General features: G+C 41.0%; 2 protein-coding genes across 2 annotated transcripts; one reads left to right on the top strand and one right to left on the bottom strand.

The window, feature by feature from the left end:
- LOC8076092 (myosin-2) lies at positions 184–1,624 on the bottom strand. The gene is made up of 3 exons (XM_021460590.1): positions 1,058–1,624; positions 706–927; positions 184–609 (listed from the first exon to the last, which is right to left on the bottom strand). Exons 1-3 carry the CDS (start codon positions 1,358–1,360, stop codon positions 229–231), a joined length of 906 nt encoding a protein of 301 aa, XP_021316265.1. The 5' UTR covers positions 1,361–1,624; the 3' UTR covers positions 184–228.
- Positions 4,453–17,057, top strand: LOC8076091 (DExH-box ATP-dependent RNA helicase DExH11). The gene is made up of 22 exons (XM_021458954.1): positions 4,453–4,636; positions 4,733–5,266; positions 5,359–5,439; positions 5,535–5,652; positions 5,832–6,034; positions 6,205–6,312; positions 6,859–6,960; positions 7,580–7,780; positions 7,898–8,008; positions 8,871–8,938; positions 9,775–10,141; positions 10,398–10,553; positions 10,657–10,767; positions 11,156–11,209; positions 11,635–11,892; positions 12,970–13,079; positions 13,804–13,957; positions 14,638–15,097; positions 15,406–15,620; positions 16,109–16,347; positions 16,477–16,603; positions 16,692–17,057. Exons 1-22 carry the CDS (start codon positions 4,511–4,513, stop codon positions 16,902–16,904), a joined length of 4,116 nt encoding a protein of 1,371 aa, XP_021314629.1. The 5' UTR covers positions 4,453–4,510; the 3' UTR covers positions 16,905–17,057.

The raw sequence follows: 17,223 nt of genomic DNA, 5'->3' as shown, positions 1-17,223 counted from the left end.
GTTTCTATTTGGTTGGGCTCTTGACCAGTTTGATCGGCAAATCAATCGCACTTAGTGACTGACTGAGAGATCATATGCATCAGGATTTATAGTCTTGTCGGAGTCGGATGGGCTTAACCACGAGCCTAAGTCGTATTTTTCTTCTCTATCAGCGTGACCGTCGCTGTCGGTTAGGAAAGGACAGACGAAAAAAACTCCAGTCTTTATTATTAGGGATAGATGAATCGTTCAAATCCAGCAGCTGCCCCTACGGCGTCTGTCCTTGTCGATCTCGGCCTGGGCCCTGCGCAGCCGGGCCTTGTAGTCCTTGGCCCACGCGCGGAACTGCGCCTTGAGCTTCTTGAGATCATCGGCGGAGATGGCGGCCGGCTGCCCCGGCCCCGGCATCGGCTCGACGGCGCGATCCAGCGTACGGCTCTGCCGCCGGAACTCGGAGCCGAGGCGGTTCACCGCGCTCCGCCTGGCGCCCACGGACGACAGACGGTCCCGGCCGTGCCACAGCCTCACCACCGGCTCCGCCTCGGCTGCCGTCGTCTCCGTGTAGGGTTCCGAGGGTCCGCGGCGGTCGTACGCTGTCTCTTCCGCCATTCGTGCAGCGTCCTGAGCCATCTGCATGATGAGCACGCACGCGTTCAGAGTTTCAGCAGATGCATACAGCTTTTTTTGGCAGAGCGCTCGATCGAGATCGAGACGACTCCGGCGAACCTGCAGAGCGGCCATCTGTTCATGGAAGGCTTCCTCCAGGGACTTGGTCCTGATCTCGTACTCCAGCCACCGGATGTGGTAGCTCTCGATCCGCCGCTTCAGAGCCGCGTTCTCCTCCTCCTTCTCCCGCAGCCGCGCCTCGACCTCCGCCGCCTTCCTCTCCAGCTCCTCCACCACCGAGGACGAAACGTCCTCCGTCGCCATCCTCGCGTCTTCCGGTTCCTGCATGCGCCATTGATCACAAGGCATTGTAACCTCGAACAGTCACGTGCATTCCTCAAAATAACCAATGATGGCCGAGCCGATGCTGACAATGTCGATCGATGAGGGGAAGTGAATTGAAGAACGGAACCTCAATAGGGGACGGCGACGGCGACGACGGAGGAGGGGACGGCGACGACGGAGGCTCCGACGATGGTCCCACGGCGGCTTGGACCCGGACTCTGCGCCGCGGTAGAGAAGGGTGCCGGCCTAGCGGAGTCGGCCGCGCGGGAAGTGGCGGCGGCGGCGAGGCGAGGGTGTCGTCGATGGGCGTGTCGTCGTCGTCGCCGCCCCCCGCTCCTCCTCCTCCTGATCCTGATCCTCGCATCAGAGAGTGGAGCATCGCCTCCAGGGAGCTCAGGGCGGACGTTGGCAGCGCCGACGACATCGCCATGGCCGCCGGCGTTCTAGACAGCAGCAGAAATGCACACGCGGCAAGGACACGGCGGCGCGCGGGCGTAGTCTCGCGACTCGCGAGTCGATTCTTATATCCTCGTCAGATGAGATCGCATCAAGATTTCGTAGTGCCAGCGCGCGACGAGTTTCGGAAAGCCGAATTCGCAACAGCATCGGAATAGGAAGCCGTTTATTGATCGACTCGACGAGCGAGGAGGTGCATGCGCGCATGGATGCATGGAGATGTTTTGGGGAAGGTCGGGCGCCGAGAAGCGATGGGATTGAAGAGTGGAGAGGAGAACGTCCGGGAATATAGGATCTCTTTGAAAACAACCACAGTGCACAGTCCATATCCATAGACATCGGTGTAGGCCTCTTCTCAGTCTTCACACTCTCGGCCAAAATCAAACATGTTTATCATCTATCCAGTCGTCACACTTTCTCGGCTTAGGCCTTATTTAGTTGGCCCCAAAAACCAAAAAGTTTTCAAGATTTTCCGTCACATCGAATCTTGAAGTATCAAATATAGATGAAAACAAAAACTAGATACACAGTTTGACTGTAAATCGCGAGACGAATCTTTTTTTGAATTTTGCTACTGTAGATGGTTTCAATGTAGAGTTTCATGTCCCAGTTTCCAACGCATCTGATTTTGAAAACAGTGCAAAAGAGTTTCAGGGGATGAAACTCTCTCTTTTCCCATTAAACTCTTATCATCTCTCACTTCATTAATATGGTGTCACATCAACATTAATGCTCATAAAACTCAGATGAAATCATATTGGGACTGGCCTTAAAAAGGTTAAGGCCTTGTTTAGTTGATGATTTTTTTTTTGCAAAATGCTACTGCAGCATTTTCGTTTGTATTTGACAATTGTTGTTTAATCATAGACTAACTACACTCAAAAGATTCATCTCGTAAATTACAGGTAAATTGTGTAATTAGTTATTTTTTATTTATATTTAATACTCCATATATATGCCACAAGATTCGATGTAACAGGGAATGTTGACTATTTTGCAAAATAGCTTAGGGACTTGTTTAGTTCCTTGCTGAAATTTTTTCGCGACACTGTAGCATTTTCGTTTGTTTGTGATAATTATTGTCCAATCATGGACTAACTAGACTTAAAAGATTCGTCTCGTAAATTTCGACCAAACTATGCAATTAGTTTTAATTTTTGTTTATATTTAATACGTCATGCATGTGTTTAAAGATTCGATGTGACGGTAAACTTGAAAAGTTTTTGGATTTTGGGTGGAAGTAAACAAGGCCTATGAAGTAAACACAGCCTAATATGTTGTGCCAAAACCTATGAAGCCAGGTGGTCCCACAACTTAATTGTAGATCCATCAGGGCACTCACAATGCAGACTCTATCATAAAGTCTAAAGTTATTTATTACCTCGAACAATATGGACTTAGAGTCTAAATAAGACTTAGAGTCTTATTTTTTCTATCTCTTTCTTCAATAAATATACTGTCACATCAGCAAAATACCATCAATAGTATGTAATTAATTGTCTTGGACTCTGTGATAGAGTCTTGCATTGTGAGTGCTCTTCGACCACCACTGCCCTATAGGTAGCTAGAGTGATATTCTTTTTGGGATCGATGGTGGTAGTAAAGTCAGTTTTAATGAAGTTTTATTGAAGTTTTATAGACATTAAATATGCTGATGTGGATGAGAGAAATAATAAAAGTTTTACGAGAGTAGAAAGAGTTTCGTGAGGATAAATCTTTTTATACTGTTTTCAAAATATAAATGCGCTGAAAACTGAGTTATGAAATATGAGGATGGCCTAAGCCATTGGAGGTGCTGAAAGGAGCGAGAGAGGGATAGTTTTTTTGTGAGACTAACATGTGTGGTTCACACATGATAAAAGGTTGAATTTTTCTTAATTCGCTAAAGAACGTCTCTCTTGAAATTTTGAAACTTTTTTTGCGATTATACAGTACAATGCAGACACTTGCAACACATGTACAGTCATATCTATAAATATATACACGCAAACCCTATTGCATTTTTGAAGATTAACGGATGAAAGGCCAAAGCGACGCGGACTCCCAGCGGTGTGGTTGCAGTCCAGGCATCTTTGTCAGAGAAGCCACATAATTTGAGGCATGCAAATGGTGTCCCAGATCATGGCACTTTCCTGGCAACCGAAGAAGACATGGTGCCTGCTTTGAGATTGGGCCGAACAGCGCTCGCAAAGCTTAGTACCTTTCGTCCTCTTAACCATCTTATGGTGTACTTGGGAAGATCGCAATGGGCATGGTTTTCGTAATGAAACTTTCTGTGTTCGGGTTGTACTGACATGGGTCAGTGATGATCTTGTAACGTGGCGTAAGCGCCTTCCCCCAAACCTTCTAGACGACTTATTAGACTGGAATTTGAACATCTACAGCTGTGTTTCAAACTTTTCGCCACACTCCGGTGCCCCGGGGAGTGTGCTTTTGGAATGAGAAGGTGGGGAAGCTCTCCCCCGTTTATGTTTTAAAAAAAGATTAACGGATAAATTCTTGAGATTAAATCTTGTTTTCTCAACTCCCTCTAACTAAATAAAGTAAATTTGGCACGTACCTTCACTCTATAGTCTATTGGATAGGATAAGGATAAAGGTAACACTGTTTACAAAACGCAAAAAGCTTTTTTTGTATGAGCTCGGCTCAAAACATTATTTTTATTTATTATTTTTACATTGAAAACTCATCATGGGTGGTCTATATCAACTAGAAATGTTAGGTCTGAATCTGCCATTGCACATGGACCCACACGCAAATTCTAGGTTCAAAACCTTTTTTATTTTTCTTTTTAATTTTTGCAGATTTGGTCCAACTTTTCTTCAATTTAGAAGATCTCTGTCCCGTTTGGTTTAACTCTGCTTCACTCGTAAAGCAAATTTCAGCCTAACAAGGAATTTTACTGGTGAAAGGTAAGACTATTTTGAAAAACAACTTTTCGCAGGAGTAGTTGACAAAAACTTTTATACAGTATTTTCAGCCTGACCAGGTTTTCAGAAACTCTAACGGAGAGTTAAGACACTTTTCCTTTTTATCCGCTTGGTAGAAAAACTGGGCGAACTTGGCTGCTGCTGAACCAGTTCCGACGAAACGGTAACGGGCCGGCTCATCGCGGGTGTCTCTCATGGACGGCCCTGCCACCTCGCCGGCGAGCGAGGTGCCGTTCCGCATCAGCTTCTCCGGCCACGGCGGCCACCTCCGCCTCGACCCTACCCCGCACACGCACAGCCTCATTCCGGATTTCGTCCTGGTACGCTCGCGATCCCCGCTCCCGCACTAAATCACTCATGGCGTTCAATGCAATCTGTAAACCCTAAACCCACCGTTGTGGCGATGACGACCGCAGCCGCCGGCTTACCCGGCCGAGAGCCCGAGCAGCGTGAAGGAGTACCTCGAGAGGAACTACCTCAACCCTGAGCTGCACCTCCCCACCGCGGCCGATAGCGGGAGGGTGTGGGATGTCGATTGGTTCGCCCTGGCCAGGCCGCCGCTGGAGCCCTCCGCCCCCCGCACCACGCTCGCGCCCGCCTGGGTGCCGCCTTTCCGGCGCGGCCGGCAGAAGCTGCAATCCGCGTCGGAGTCTCAAGTGTGGGATCCTGAGTCCGTGCAAATGGAGATGGTCGACGTGTTTGGTTCGGGGACCGGGGGGATAGCGCCTCGGATGCCTGGTCCGGCGAAGGACTTTGTCAGGGGGAGCATCAACAACAGACCTTTTCGTCCGGGCGGTCTGCAGGATGACACGGCTGAGGCGGCTGCGCTGGAGAAGGCGTTCCCTGAGGGTGCACGCAATGGTGATTGGGTGCGTGAGCTCATGAGTGGTGGCCCAGCGCAGGTTGCTCCTCCAGGGTTCCGTAAGGGATTGGAGCTGGGTCAGTTGAAGGTTTGCTCCTTACTTGTGTCTCTTCAGCTGTGTAACCAGAACCACTGATTTGGATGCGCCAAACTGTGTGGTGGATGGTACTTTTCTTGTAGGAGTATAAAAGCCACTGGAAATGTTTCCGGGATGGAGAACTTGTAGAGGAGCAACCTGCATCATCATCGAATGACACAATGGTAATCAGAGCACATATTTTGCACTTGAACATTCCACATTTGTGCTTACTTTGCCATTATAGAGTTGTAGTCTTGATTATCCCATTGTTCTGCAGGAAAAGTACTCTGTGCAGTTTGATGATCTTTTCAAGATAGCGTGGGAGGAAGATGCTGCCAACAAATTGTTGCAGGAGGGTGTTGTTCAACAATCTGCTGAAAGTGAAGGAATCAATGGTACTTTATATTATTCTCATACATCATATGTTCAAGTTACATGAGTACACTGTCTTGGTAAATTGTAATAGCTAAAAGATAATGGGACATTATAACCACTGTTGGTACTAGGACATCAGTATTTCAGTTCATTTACCAAAGCCTGGTTTCTTGTTAAGCTTTTCATTTTCCATTGGCAGAAATTGGCAAACAGAAAGTTGCATTGCAGGATGCTTCTGAGACTATAATAACACTAGATGCTAAGAAACAGGAAGCTGATGTCATAAGGGATGTTCCTGAAACTCAAACAGACTTGGATCAAATGTTATCTTCCGAAGTACAGGCTGCTGCAGGCAGAGAACCAGGTGTATCAGGTGATGAGAAGCCAACGCAGGATGGCATGGTAAGCACTCTGTATGCTTTTTCTTCCATCTCACTTCCTATGCTGTGCTTCTTGTTCCTTAAGCTTCAGTGGTGGATAGTGTTGCAGAAATGATAAGTGGTCTGGTCTAAAAGTTCTCTGTATATCATGGATGAACCAATAATGCCAATTTATCTCTATTTCACCTATAGGTTTGGGCACTTGTTGGTGGGGACGAAGACATAGTGACTAACTTCTACAAACTCGTTCCAGATATGGCAATCGAGTTTCCATTTGAATTGGATAAGTTCCAGAAGGAGGTAAGGTACTCATATGCGTCCTTTTCTGTTTCAATGTATTCTCCATATACTACATCATCCAAGTGCATACACTGCTTTTTTTACTTGGACTTTGATAGGCAAATTCACCCTACAATACATGCTTATAATTGTAATACTAAGTCTATGTTTGGCAGCCTTAGCCTGCAATTTTACTTTGACGGTATACACTCGGTCGCAGCTTGATTTGTATTAGGACATACTGACATAGATACTTTCATAGTATACATTCAGCCTGTGATCATCTAAACGATTATACTTCTATTGCGTTGCAATACCACATTAGATATATTTCCTTAAAAGAACACAAGTTTGCATCTCTGTGAGAACACAAGTTACCAAGGAATTTTAAATCAAAAGAAACATCTAGTGAACCTATATACCCTTTCCTCTACTTCCTCTGTGAACTATTTGTTACAAGGTGTCTTAGTTGGTATCACTACCTATCTGTTTTTGAACCCATAAAATTATGTTTTTAAATGCTTGGTATAGTTGCTAATCTATATTTCTTTTGTCTACCAAGCGCAGGCTATATATTATCTTGAGAAGGGTGAATCAGTCTTTGTTGCAGCCCATACTTCAGCCGGAAAGACAGTTGTTGCTGAGTATGCATTCGCATTAGCAACAAAAGTATGGTTTCATTTGCTCTTTCTTACTTTTTGGGTAATTTTGCTCATTTTAAACTGCCTAGCATCTTCCACACTTGGGTCCTGTTTGGATGCAAAGTAATTTTGAAGTTTTGGAGAAATACTATGGATTTACAAAATACTTTGGTTTTTGAAAGCTACTGGGTGCTTGGATGCAACGAATCTTGTAGTCTCTAAAACCATGGTTTTGTCAAAACTGTAGTCTTTTTAGAGTTTTAGAAACTCCACTCATGACCTCTTTTTTCTAAACCACGGTTTTCTCTTTGGCTTATAAAACTACGGTTTTGTCATACTACAGTTTTTGAAAACCGCATCTCCCAAACAGGCCCTTAATAGCTTCGAAACCCTTGCATTGAGCCCCCAGCTTATGTTAGGAGGAAAATATTTAACTTAGCATTACTTTTTTTTAGTTTCTTTGAGAAGTGTTCAGTTCTTAATTTCTGATAAGATTCATTTTTGCTTTTCTCAGTAGATTGATCTTTACATTACATGCTCCAGTGCACTCTCTCTAGTTCCTCACTGTAATAGTTGATTTAAACCCACACCGTAATAAAAAAAATTGTTAGCATTGATCTTATGATGACAGATAATTTTGTTTGCAGCATTGCACTAGGGCTGTCTATACTGCTCCTATTAAAACTATCAGCAACCAGAAATACAGAGATTTTTCTGGGAAGTTTGATGTGGGACTTCTGACAGGAGATGTTAGCATCAGGCCAGAGGCAACTTGCTTAATTATGACTACTGAAATATTGCGTTCAATGCTCTACAGAGGTGCGGACATTATACGTGATATTGAATGGGTAGGTCATCACTTATGATTTGTTCACTGTGTTTTACTCTGCGCCTTCAAATTTTTTCACTTTTATAATCTTGTAAACAGATCGTGAGTGCTGATGTGTGTTTAATTGTATACTCAGGTAATCTTCGATGAAGTGCATTATGTAAATGATGCTGAAAGAGGTGTAGTCTGGGAGGAGGTTATTATAATGCTCCCGAAGCACATTAACATTGTTCTTCTTTCGGCAACGGTACAGATTTAGCGTAAACAGCACTTTTACTCACTATGTTCACTATCAAGTATCAACCAAACATTCTGTGTACTGGTTGTTGAAGCAGTTGCTCAATAATAGCTAGGCACAGTATGAAATACTAAGGGCACCCACAAGGCCACAACAGTATAGTAAGCTGCCCTCTATAATAGCAGTCCACCTCATCTACAGACAGGATAAAAGAACACTTGTCCAATAATCTATCTATTGGCACAAACTGCAAGAAATAATAATGCCCACAAGTAAGAATGATGGTTTGTAGAGTGGCATGGCATGGAAACTAGTTAGTGGTGTCTGGGTTAGGGTTGTCCTATTGCCATTTGCAGTTTCTTTTGATCTTTTGAAATAGTTGGCGCATAACTCTGATCTTAGGTGAATTTTGGTAGCAAGTGCGATTGTCCAAGTTTTATAGCATGCAATTATAGTCTTATATTGCTATTACCCTGTTTCTTGATATACATGCAATAAAGTGACATGTCCGCTGATTTTAATTGTGCAGCTTTTGGCTGGCAGTATCCAACCACAAACAGTACTGCATGAAAACAATATAATTGAAAATTGATCCTCTAAATATGGCCTTATATGATAGTTTGATATCAAATTACCATTTGAATGCATTGCAGATAATCATTTTTTTTTGTATATTTTTTTTATCTAACCCTCAAGAGAATTGTATATCTTTTCATTAAGAGACAAAGGGAGGGCACCCCCCGCCCCCCATCAGTTCAAAGAACAGAATGACATCTGGCCTTTTTCTACGAACATCTAAAGTTCAAAAACTTTGTATTGTTTCACTTGTTCAAATTTACTTTGCAGTTTAACCCTATTTGTTTCTTCTCAGGTTCCAAATACTGTTGAATTTGCTGATTGGATTGGTCGGACAAAGCAGAAGAAAATTCGTGTCACGTCGTAAGTGCACCTAGTATAAATTTTAAGTTAGTCAATTACACTCCAGGCCCTTTGAACTATATTGTCAGTTTGTTTAGTCACTAGGCTGGTTAGAGTCATCCAATTAGCTCTTTTGTTCATGCTAGTGAGCAGTACATGGAATAAGCCAAAGCCTGGAGATTTTTAGAACTTGACTATCAATGCCTTTTAAAAAATTTCTTTGAAGGCACTGAGGTAGCAATAGATGTGTAGATTAGTTTTTAAAAGTACATTAATGAAATTTTATATTTAATGATTTTTTATAAATATTTAAAATCATAATCGAAGCTATGTCTGGAGACTGTGCTGCTGTTCAAAATGACAAGGATTATGGAAGTAGATGTTTTTTTTTGGGGTGGGGTGGGGGTGGCGGGTGTTAGTCAGTGTAGGGATTTTACATCAATTTGCATCTTGTTGGTAGTTATCCTAAAAAGGCTAGTGTTCGAACTACATATTAGTTAGGCAGAATTTTGAATTTAAGATGCCAATCTTGATTGATTCAACACAGTGTCCACACCACTTCGAATATTAGTTAAAAATTTGGACAAAATTGAATGGAGCAACTGAAAGGGCTGTACTTTAATAAAACAAACTCAGTCGAGGGGCAAAAATTAGCACACTTAGTTTAAAGGGACTTGCTTATACATATTTGGATAATATATGCGGTCAGATCAGCAAAACTAGAATTTAGGGGGTTTGGTTGCAGGCTGACCATTTAAGTCAATAATATTTTTGTTTTTCCTTTTGTACACTTTTGAATATACTTGGATACTTGGACTATAATTTTGATCACAGTTTGGTCATCATGTGTTCACCAGGACCAACAAAAGGCCTGTTCCGCTTGAGCATTGCTTGTTCTACTCTGGAGAAGTGTACAAAATATGTGAGAGGGACATGTTTCTTACTCAAGGATTTAAAGAAGCAAAAGATGCTTTCAAAAAGAAAAATTCGAATAAGTTTGGAGTGAAACCTGGTCCAAGGTCAGGAACCCCTGCAGTACGTGCTGGAACTCAAGGCAAAAATCCAGATACATCCAACAAGGGGAGAGATCAGAAGTACCCAAAGCACCACAATTCCAATTCAGGAGCAGCCACAGTTCAACAAAGCTCCTCAGGGCCAAAGAGATTTGAAACCTTATTTTGGATGCCACTTGTGAATAACCTTCTGAAGAAATCCCTTGTGCCTGTATGTGAGATAATAGCTTTTGTGATATCTCTATCATGCAATTATAAATTTTGTTGGACCTTTTTTCTTTTCCATCGTTTACACTGATTTCATTTGATCCTTAATTTGAAATCTGAAGCCAGTCTCAATATGTTATAAAAAGACAAGTAGTCTCAACCTTTTGGGAATGGACTTCTCTTTTTATCATAAATTCATAACCATGTCATTTCACATTTGACAAATTCCTTTCTGATCATTTTAGATGGTCCTTTAACAGGTGGTGATTTTTTGTTTCTCAAAGAACCGCTGTGATAAATCGGCAGATAGTATGTTTGGCGCTGATCTCACCAGTAGTTCGGAGAAAAGTGAAATACGTGTCTTCTGTGACAAGGCGTTTTCACGTCTTAAAGGATCTGATAGGAACCTTCCACAGGTGATCTAGTGACATATGCAAATTTGAGTCCTGTACACCTCACCATGTAAACCTATGCTTCTGTTAATCAGTTCAATGCTTCAAACTTTGACCTCCTTGATAGGTTGTTGGAATACAAAGCCTTCTGCGAAGAGGAATTGGAGTACACCATGCTGGACTTCTCCCTATTGTGAAGGAAGTTGTTGAGATGCTATTCTGTCGTGGTGTAATCAAGGTTATGCTTTGAACATCTGGTATATGTATGGTATTTAATTACATGATAGATGCTGCTGTACCTAGTACTAACCTCTGGAAGAATTGTTTTGTTGTTTGTCTTAGATTGTAAATGCTGACCAGTGACCACTGGCTTAGTCCATCCTGTCCAAAGTTATTGCAGTCATGCAGACTCAAACTTTTGCAGCCTATACCATACGCAGTTGTTCTTTAACTTGAATGGACAGTCCAACAGAAAAATGTACTACGATAGTCCTAATAACATCACAGAGCTCCTGAAAAGTTATTTTTCTTTTCCCAGCACTCCAGCGACAAATATAGCATGTTCTGGTACATTTGTCTTGTAATTAACAAAATAGTGAACTTCTGACTTCTTGAACTCATTGTAGGTACTGTTTTCCACTGAGACATTTGCAATGGGTGTTAATGCACCAGCAAGAACGGTGAGATTCTATTTATTTTTTATATTTAAGGTTTCAATGCTTTGGCATCTTGAACAAATCACTCTAGTATATAATTCTAGGTTATGTGGTACCTCTTGCATTCTACTGTCTACATATTAATTTTACTTGTGTTCCTTCAACCATGGGAATAGAATTCCTTTACTTATCTTGTCTCTTTTTCCGCATATTCTGTTGTTTGCTGTTCACACTTGATGCATTGCCCAGTGTTTCTTTGTTGGAAAGAGAGCTCAATTAACATAGACGCTTGAGACGCACAGATGCATGCCTTAATTTCCTTGTTTCTTTCTGCACATTTGGACTGAGCTAACTGTAACTGTGCATAGGTCGCACTTGCTTTTCCCATGCCCTTTTAAACTCATGATCATGAAGCTAGCTCTGAGCCTATCTCAGTTTTGACCCAACAGGTTGTGTTTGATTCTTTAAGAAAGTTTGATGGAAAAGAACACCGAAAATTGCTTCCAGGGGAGTATATTCAAATGGCTGGGCGAGCTGGTCGGAGAGGACTTGATAACATTGGTACTGTGATCATTATGTGTCGTGATGAAATTCCTGAAGAAAGCGATTTGAAAAATCTGATCGTTGGAAAACCAACCCGCTTGGAATCTCAATTTCGATTAACATACACTATGATACTACATCTTCTGCGTGTGGAGGAACTGAAGGTATATCATTATGCTTCCCTGGTTAAATATGTTTCTATTTTCAATTCTCAACTTCATATTTTAATGTGGATCTGTACCTGGGCCTGCCTACACATTTGAAACTTTGAAGAATGAAAACAAAATTAGTCAAGGCATTTATGTTGCTCCTGCAGCAGTGCTCATGTTCTTGAAAATACTTTGTCTGTGCATGTGCATTTCTGCAATAAAGGCATCCCCTACATATTCGGCATGAATTGTAGTTGTGTAATAGTATTTGCGGCAATACTATTACTGTCCTTGTACAGTTTAGCTCTATGATAACCCATTAGGCTCATGGAATGCTACATGGCAGCGGAGCACCAGGTGAAGCCTTATCAGACTACTGCACCACTACCCTCAAGGCCTTTATGTAATTTAGTTCCAAGGCTGTCGTTGATTGCTCAATACTGTATATTCCGCTGGTCTTTTGATGTTTACTGTGACAACTGGCACTGATCTTTTATGGGCAAAGGAGAAAAACACAATAGATTGTGCTATAGCAATTTTACTTTCAATTGAAATGTACTCAATACACAACGTTGTTAATTAAATTTAGATCTAAATAAGAACTCGTTAAGTTTCTCCCTTTTGTAGACTATAATACAATCTGACTATTCTAGGTGGATATAGTTGCACTTTTTTTATGTGATATAAGTAAGTTTTATGAGCATATGCACTCCAATAGTCAGCTTTTGGAGATCAGGTTTTTAAATCCACAATCTTGAATCAGCATTTTCAAAGCCACAAATTGGAATAAGCTTTTCCAAAATCTGAAGCTCAAACAAAACAGGTTAGTCATGCTCATGCATAATTGCTTTCATCTCAAGTGCACAATCTGTAGGTTGTAACTAGATACTTCACCTAAACTCCCAGTGTTTTTATTTCTGAAAAACACTTTTTTTCCCTTTTTCCACAACAGACAAACCAAATTTCATTACTTATAAGCAACGAAATTACAGGAGTTCAACTTTCTGAAAAACACTTGAAGGGTACATTGTTGACACCCTTAGTCATGCGTAGGGAAAGTAATATACTGTAACAATATTTTTTTTCTCATAGGTCGAGGACATGCTCAAGAGAAGTTTTGCTGAATTCCATGCTCAAAAGAATTTGCCTGAGAAGGAAAAGCTACTTCTGCAAATGCTCCGTCAACCTACAAGGACAATAGAGTGAGACACTGAGACATTAACTGATTTTTACCTGATTGATACAATGGATACCAACACTTGCAGAAATCACAAATTCTGCTTAGAATATAAAACTCAAAGAAGTAAAGTTTCATGTAACTAAACTACCAGTCTACCACTGCTGTAGCACAATGAGGTAACAGGCAAAAATCAAAATTTTGATAATGGAAAACACCATTTCTTTCTAGGGTCTAGCCTTTGTAAAAATTAACACAAGGAGTAAACTATCTAGTAATCTCTTAGTATTATTTTATAGTGCAGTTTAGGAGTTGTCATGATTATTTGGTTACAAGATTGCAGAAATGTGGATACTGAACCTGGATAGGCTTAGAAGTTAGAACTGCACATTCATTGTACATGTGAAGACTATTTTCTTTGTTATATGTTTGTCAATGTTTTAGGGCCTGTTTGGATGCACAGGACTAATTGCTAGCGAGCTAATTTTTAGCCTTAGCCCATCCAAACAGGGGGCTAATAGGTGGGCTAATTTTTTAGCCAAGCCTCCAACTAATTGTTAGCCAACTAGCTGGCCAACCCTAACTAATTTGCGCTAATTTTTAGCCCTAGCTAATCCAAACAGGCCCTTATAAGCATTCATTGTACATTTGAAGTACTGACAAAGTTTAGTATCCAATATCTTTATATGCACTAATCTTAGCTTTTTCTTAATCTCTTTACCTTGTATTATATATTCTTCGATTATCAGGTGCATAAAAGGAGAGCCTTCTATTGAGGAATACTATGAGGTGGCTCTAGAAGCTGAGAAACATAGGGAATCTATAACACAAGCAATTATGCAGCTGCCTAATTCTCAACAGTTTCTTACGCCTGGGAGATTGGTGGTTGTTAAATCTGATTGTGTATGTATTCATCATATTTTGTTCTCTTTACACACATTTGCAGTTCTTTTTTGCAATTATTTTTATTTATGTAGTTCTATTACTTTATGAAGTATTAACCACCATTCAACTGCTATAAAACTCACTAAAAACTACCTTCCACTTTGGGTACTTTATTAGGTCTTCTGTATGTATTTTGCAAGCATACAGAAGTAGTGCATACATAATATGGGAAATTAGAAAGAAACAAAAGCAATTTAAGTTGGAAAAAAACCTGTTAATAAACAAGCACCAAATATCTGAGACCAAGCTCCAAGAGAATTACTAAAAATCATGTGAGTTTAGCATACAACATGATATTAGCTTGATGAATAATCATTCTTGAGCTTTAAATCAGCTTGATTTTATCATATCCCTGGTTCAAGCCGAACTAATTCCATAAGATCTCAACTTGTGCTTACTGCCTTAGAGCTTCTTTCGATAACTACAACTGACCAGGGAATTTAAGTAAGCCACTTTAGAAGGTTCTATTACCTTGTTTCGCAGGCCACCATTATATTAGTGGCACCATAACCATATGTACAAAAGCCTGATTATTTTGAACATTATGATGCTCTACTGCTCTCTAAAGGTTACTGTTAATGTGCAGTAGTTGCACCTTTTCCACATTTAAACCCTGTGCTATTTGAACATATTGGCAGGATGATGATCACTTGCTTGGTGTTATACTGAAAAATCCATCACCAATGCTAAAGAAATATGTTGTTCTGGTATTGACCGGTGATTGCAGTTCATCTGTACTAGCCCCTGAGTTCAATAAAAATGAAAAGGGACCTGGGGATTTTCAAGGAGGTCAATTTATTGCCCTGAAAGGAAAACGTGGCATGGACGATGAATATTACTCTTCTGTTATTTCACGAAAAGGTTCAGGTGTAATAACTATCAAGCTACCATACAAGGGGGATGCATCTGGAATGGGCTTTGAAGTAAGAGCAATTGAGAATAAAGAAATCATGATTATATGCACCAGCAAAATAAAGGTTGATCAAGTCAGACTCCTTGAGGATCCTAACAAAATTACATACTCTAGAACTGTCCAACAGCTTATGAAGGAGCAACCAGATGGAACTAAGTTTCCTCCTGCTTTAGATGCAATAAAAGGTACAAATTTTCTGCATGGTTAGACAATCCGTCTTGTGCTATTGTGTTCTGTTTGTCTAGGAAATGCTTTCCTTAGTATATACTATATAGCCACAAGTTACTAACCTGCTGACAAAGTATATACTACCCTAGTGAGAGGGAAGGATGGAGGGGCTCTTTAGTAATATAAGCATATATGTTTTATTTACTTTTTTTTTGGGAATCTGATCATTGTTGTGCACTGGTGTCGTTTACGCTCTACTCTTGACTTCCTCTAGTTGATTGATATACTTTATAGCAGTTTAATGTGTCCACCCAATGCAATACAGATCTAAAAATGAAAGACATGGATCTTGTTGAAAGCTACCATGCATACCACAGACTACTGCAAAAAATGTCTGAAAACAAGTGCCATGGTTGTATAAAACTAAAGGAGCATATATCGTTGATGAAGGAGGAAAAGATGTACAAGGATGAGTTGAGTAAATTGAAATTCCAAATGTCAGATGAGGCACTTAAACAGATGCCGGAGTTTCAAGGCAGAGTAAGATTTCTTCATGCACATTTTTCCTCGTCTTTTGTCCTATTGTGTGCCTGAAGAGGAAAAAAGGCTAAGGGATTATGGCCATTGTCTCTGCAACATGGAAAAACAATAACAAAAATTGTCATTTCTTTAATTTCTTTGGGTTGAGTATACATGGGAGATCTTTCTGGTTCCAGCTCTATTGCTGTACTGTACCAGGAGAACAATTTGGAATGGATTCTGAATGCTGGGCTTAATATGTTGAGACATGGATTCTGAATGCTGGGCTTAATATGTTGAGTTGTATCCATCCAATCCATAAAGGATCAGGAAGCTGCACATTTGTATTTTTGTTGCTAACCCATTTTCTTAATTTGTTTAACATGGAATATTGGAATGGTTGTAGGGCTATTATCAGCATTTTCAAGAATGGAATTTTATTCCGTGAACCACATCTGACTTCATTCTTGTACTTTGAAGTACTTTGCTAACACCTTAGTTTTTTGCAGATTGAGTTGCTAAAGATAATCGAGTACATTGATTCTGATCTAGTTGTGCAACTTAAGGGTCGAGTAGCATGTGAAATGAACTCTGGTGAGGAGTTAATATCAACAGAATGTCTGTTTGAAAATCAATTGGATGACCTAGAACCTGAAGAAGCTGTGGCTATTATGTCTGCATTCGTCTTCCAACAGCGGAATGCTTCAGAGCCATCTCTTACTCCAAAACTGGCTGAAGCCAAAAAGAGGTTAGACATTTTTTTTTGCTCCCCTATTTATTGGTTCCTGCTATGGTTCTCTTGATAACCTCGATTGTATTTTCTGAGAAGACATGTTTCAAGCACCTTTTGCTCTTGTGTTTTTCTATGTATTATTAGGCTTTATGATACAGCAATCGAATTAGGAAAGCTCCAAGCAGACTTACAGGTGCCCGTGGACCCTGAGGAGTATGCACGTGATAATCTCAAGTTTGGCCTTGTTGAGGTTGTCTACGAGTGGGCAAAGGTATACTAAAGTCTTCATGAGAACCCTTCTCCAAGATGTATGCAGCCTGCAGGATTATAACGCTGCCCCACTTGTTACATCAATGCAGGGGACACCTTTCTCAGACATATGTGAGCTGACTGATGTATCCGAAGGGATCATTGTAAGAACAATCGTCCGTCTAGATGAAACATGCAGGGAATTCAGGAATGCAGCTTCCATCATGGGGAACTCTGCGCTGTTCAAGAAGATGGAGATCGCGTCTAATGCTATTAAGCGCGACATTGTGTTTGCGGCAAGCTTGTATGTCACAGGAATCTGATACCTCGTAGTCTTTTTTGCTTTTGTTAGAGAAAAATCCTTGTGGCGGTGGAATGCTACTAACCTAACCTTAGCCAGCACTAATGCTGTGGTTATTTTTTCAATTCCGGATTCTCGCTTTTGTTAGTTCAATCAAAGTTTTCCGAAGCAGCGATCAGAAGAGTAAAGAAATAATCTGAAAACAGGTGGGATTCTCGTTTTTTTCATCGAGAATACGACTATAGTCTATATAAGCGGAAACACACCGTGCTCGTAGTCGTATAGTACGAGCTCGATGCCTAAAGCAACAATGCTTAACTAGACTGGGAAATACTGAGATG

The sequence above is a fragment of the Sorghum bicolor genome, chromosome 4, assembly GCF_000003195.3.
Source record: "Sorghum bicolor cultivar BTx623 chromosome 4, Sorghum_bicolor_NCBIv3, whole genome shotgun sequence".
Taxonomy (NCBI): Eukaryota; Viridiplantae; Streptophyta; class Magnoliopsida; order Poales; family Poaceae; genus Sorghum; species Sorghum bicolor.
Note: the sequence above shows the minus strand (reverse complement) of the source record. Positions and strands in the feature narration are given on the sequence as shown.

Excerpts from the sequence above, each read along its gene's own strand:
- LOC8076091 (XM_021458954.1), top strand. The coding sequence starts at position 4,511 with ATGGACGGCCCTGCCACCTCGCCGGCGAGCGAGGTGCCGTTCCGCATC. Across the intron at positions 10,554-10,656 it reads CTGATAGGAACCTTCCACAG|GTTGTTGGAATACAAAGCCT; the intron begins GTGATCTAGTGA and ends CCTCCTTGATAG. Across the intron at positions 15,098-15,405 it reads TGCTTTAGATGCAATAAAAG|ATCTAAAAATGAAAGACATG; the intron begins GTACAAATTTTC and ends AATGCAATACAG.
- LOC8076092 (XM_021460590.1), bottom strand. The coding sequence starts at position 1,360 with ATGGCGATGTCGTCGGCGCTGCCAACGTCCGCCCTGAGCTCCCTGGAG. Across the intron at positions 928-1,057 it reads CGTCGCCGTCCCCTATTGAG|GAACCGGAAGACGCGAGGAT; the intron begins GTTCCGTTCTTC and ends TGGCGCATGCAG. Across the intron at positions 610-705 it reads AACAGATGGCCGCTCTGCAG|ATGGCTCAGGACGCTGCACG; the intron begins GTTCGCCGGAGT and ends CTCATCATGCAG.